The 4062-nt window shown below is 58.5% G+C and overlaps 1 protein-coding gene across 1 annotated transcript; it reads left to right on the forward strand.

Moving 5' to 3' along the window:
• Window positions 1–2260: 2260 nt before the first annotated feature.
• On the forward strand, window positions 2261–3415 carry GUITHDRAFT_54895 (hypothetical protein; the record flags this gene model as incomplete). The annotated part of the gene is made up of 1 exon (XM_005817946.1): window positions 2261–3415. A coding segment is annotated over one exon (1155 nt), but the record flags the coding sequence as incomplete, so codon positions are not given.
• Between the last annotated feature and the right edge of the window lie 647 nt (window positions 3416–4062).

The raw sequence follows: 4062 nt of genomic DNA on the forward strand, positions 1-4062 counted from the left end.
TCTCATACTGCCATTCTCCCCTCTTTCTCTTCCAACAAAAGGAAGTGAAGAGAAGAGATAATTAAGAATGCCACGAGGGAAGAACTTGTGCTGTGTGTAGATGACAAGCCTTAGGTTTATGTGTAAGACAACAAGATCGTATCACCCCTCTAAGCAACTCTCGATGACATGACGCTTGTGACAGGCGTTGAGATCTGTTGCGCCTTGTCCCCTCCTGCTAGACTGGTACGGCATGGGGAAGGATGTACAGACAGAGATTCTAGAGCTGGAGCGTGAGCTCTTGACCTTGAGAGTCAAGAATGAAGTGCTGCTCGCCCACTCCTCCGCTCTCGCTCAAATCAGAAATCCCACGGCTCATCCACCAGCTAGTGCCCAGCAGACGACCAGCTGGACTATCCCCGACGACATCAGCTCTGACCTCAAGAAGCTCTTTCAGACCCCTCGAGACTCAAAGGATTACAAAACGATTCTCAACAACCTCCGCATGGCTCTCGGCGTCGACGCGTCGGCCCTCAGCCCTGACAAGCTCTCGTACGATGACTACGAGGTCAGAGTCGCAAGAGAGTGGGAGCTCGAGCGCAAGGCCAGCAGCCTCGGCGACCTCAACATCCTCCGAGTCATGGCGGAGTGCATCCCCGGCGGGAGCGCGGCGAGTCCTCTTGCGGGGCTACAGGGGATGACGGAGAGCGCTCTATCGGCTCTATGGCAGACGGCGATAGGGAGGAGGCTCGAGGAGGCGCTGAGGAGGCCGGCGGAGGCAGGAGGGCGGGCGGGAGGAGACGGTCCGACGTCGCACAACAGCAAGTTTGCGGTGAATGAGTCGGACGGTACAGGCAGCGGGGAGGTACGCGAGGCCGTGTACGGGAAGATCGAGGAGTACTACGGGGGGCTGATGGAGCGGATCGGGCTACCTCAGACGGAGCTGATGAAGGCGATAGAGGAGGAGCACTGCAAGGGCAAGGACGCGGAGGAAGCGTTCACGACGAGCAACTACGGGATCAGGACGACAGCCAAGGAGGAGTGGCTCAACGTCACAGACCCGCAGAGGAGGCAGAGCCTGTCGGTCGGGAAGCGGGTGATCCGAGGGATGGAGGAGCTGAAGGGGCTGGACACGGCGATGAAGGCGGGGCTACAGGAGGCGGAGCTGATCGCGCTGCAGCTCTACACAGGTAGCATGGGGGAGGAGAGAGGAGCAAGAGAGCGTGAGATGGCTGACAAGAGGCTTGCTATGACAGGGCCGATGTACTTCAAGTACAACTCTGTTCTTCGAGCTCCCAAAGAGCTCCTCCGAGACTCCAGCAAGCTCCCCAACAAGTACACGACGACCATCCACTGCATCGTCAGCGGGGTCGTGAAGCTGTCTCGTCACACGCCTCTGCCGGAGGGGCTGCGGGTTGTGTGGAGGGGGCTGAAGGGGATGAGGCTGCCGGAGAGCTTCCTCAACGAGGACAAGCTCGGGGTGTCCGGAGGAGTCGAGTACGGGCTGCTGAGCACGACGACAGACGTCAGGAAGGCGATGCAGTACGCCGGGGAGGAGGGAGAGTCGATCGTGTTCGAGATCAGCTGCGGGGCGATCGACCGGGGGGCGAGCTTGACGTTTGTGTCTCAGTATCCGGGAGAGGGGGAGATGCTGTATCCGCCGCTGTCGTACCTGGAGGTGGTGAAGACGCCGCGGTACAGGGAGGTAGAGGGGAGGCGGGTGAAGGTGCTGGAGCTGAAGATCAACGCGAACACGATGAGCTTGACGATCGAGGACTTTGTGGGGAAGAGGAAGCAGCTGTACGTAGGGCTGATGGAGAACCTGGCGAGGGAGGTAGAGCGAGACGTGAGGGGGTGGGAGGGGAGGATCCAGGAGCGGCTCAGGACAGCAACATTCGATTCTTTTCAAAAGACACATAATAATCTGGTGAGGTCGATCGTGGAGGAGTGCTGGAGGCTGGTGGAGGCGAGCAGGGCGAGGGAGTCGGGCTGGTACAACGACGAGTCAAGATACAAGGAGGCGATCGAGCTGTCGAACCGAGTCAAGGACATGGCGATCAACAAGCTCAGGCACTGGATCGAAGACACTCACGGAGACAATAAATGTCAAGCCCTTTCAGACGAGCCGATGCAGTCAGTGTACTGGAAGACGATGGCGGGTCTGATGTACGAGATCAGCTCGCAGACTGCAACAGGCGATGACGGCAGACGAGAGCAGAGCAAGAGGCTGTGCGGGATGTACGGCTTGTCGATGTCAAGGTCGGGCCAGCACGGGGAGCCGCCGACAGTGACGGCGGTGGTACGAGGACAGGGGGAGCTGATCGGGCTGCTGAAGGCGGGCGGATACGACATGGACGAGCGGACGGAGGACGGGAGGACAGGGCAGCATGTAGCGGGGATGCTGGGGAGGGCGGGGAGCGTGAGGGAGCTGATACAGGCAGGAGCAGAGGTAGGAGCGAAGGACAAGGCAGGAAAGACGATGGTGCACTGGGCGGCGGAGTATGGGCAAGTGAAGGTGCTGAAGACGGTAGAGGAAGAATGCGGGAAAGAGACTCTGAGGACCTTGATGAGGGAGAAGGACAAGGATGGCAGGACATGCGCGCACTATGCGAGTGAGGGAGGGCGGTTGGAGGTAGTGCGGTATGTTGTAGAGACATGCGGGGAGGAGGTGCTGGGGGAGAAGGACAATGCCGGCATGACATGCGCGCGCATGGCGAGTCAAGGCGGGCACATGGAGGTAGTGCAGAACGTCGTGAGGACATGCGGGGAGGAGGTGCTGAGGGAGAAGGACAAGCACGGCTGGACATGCGCGCATCAGGCGAGTGAGAGAGGGCGGTTGGAGGTAGTGCGGTACATTGTAGAGACATGCGGGGAGGAGGTGCTGAGGGAGAAGGCCGAGCACGGGAGGACATGCGCGCACTATGCGAGTAAGGGAGGACACTGGGAGGTGCTGCGGTATGTTGCAGAGACATGCGGGGAGGAGGTGCTGAGGGAGAAGGACGACAACGGCTGGTCATGCGCGCACTGGGCGAGTGAGGGAGGGCACTTGGAGGTAGTGCGGTATGCTGCAGAGACATGCGGGGAGGAGGTGCTGAGGGAGAAGGACAAGGACGGCAGGACATGCGCGCACTATGCGAGAATGAGAGGGCACTTGGAGGTGCTGCGGTATGTTGCAGAGACATGCGGGGAGGAGGTGCTGAGGGAGAAGGACAAGTACGGCAGGACATGCGTACACTATGCGAGTGAGGCAGGGCAGTTGGAGGTGCTGCGGTATGCTGTAGAGACATGCGGGGAGGAGGTGCTGAGGGAGAAGGACGAAGACGGCAAGACATGCGCGCACTGGGCGAGCTACAGAGGGCACGTGGAGGTGCTGCGGTATGCTGTAGAGACATGCGGGAAGGAGGTGCTGAGGGAGAAGGACAAGCACGGCAGGACATGCTTCGCTTATAACTCATATGTCAAGTTCTTGCTGTCAGAGCTCATAGGAACCGAGCCCGAGTCAGACAAAGGCCTATCAGAATAAAAGGACAGTTGGCTGTCTCGTACTCGTGCTCGAAGCTGACTTCTCCTGGATGACCCAGGATACTCTACTCCAGTGTGAAGCTGCTGAAAGGACCCCTATGGAGGTCTTTGTTGCAGCAACCGAGTACCCGTGGGGGACTTACAAGGTAAACAGAAGGGGTGCGTCTTGTGGAGTACGACCCGTTGGAAGCAGCTTGCTGCCATGCAAGGACGGGGTTCTCTTCCCGGCGAGAGAGCATGGTATCCTCTCGAGGGTCAGAAGGGATGCTTGTCAACTTCCAAGGACAGGACACCCCTCCTTTCTGTAGCCAAGAGACGGTACCCCTGGCTCATTCCTCGAAGCTATAAAAGGATGAAACTCGTCAGAGCTAGGTGGTCTTCTTCCCCTTTCGTGTGTGTGCCACGATTGTGTGTGTGTGTGTGAAAGAAATAAAAGGGAGTTAGATCTCCTTCTGTTTCACCGCTTTCCCTCTTAGTAGAGAAATCCAACGTGAGTTCTTCTTGAACTGCGCTTGAAGATCCGTCGTCCTGTACAACACAAGAGTGATGAAAGATGATGTT

Source organism: Guillardia theta (assembly GCF_000315625.1).
Source record: "Guillardia theta CCMP2712 unplaced genomic scaffold GUITHscaffold_439, whole genome shotgun sequence".
NCBI lineage: Eukaryota > Cryptophyceae > Pyrenomonadales > Geminigeraceae > Guillardia > Guillardia theta.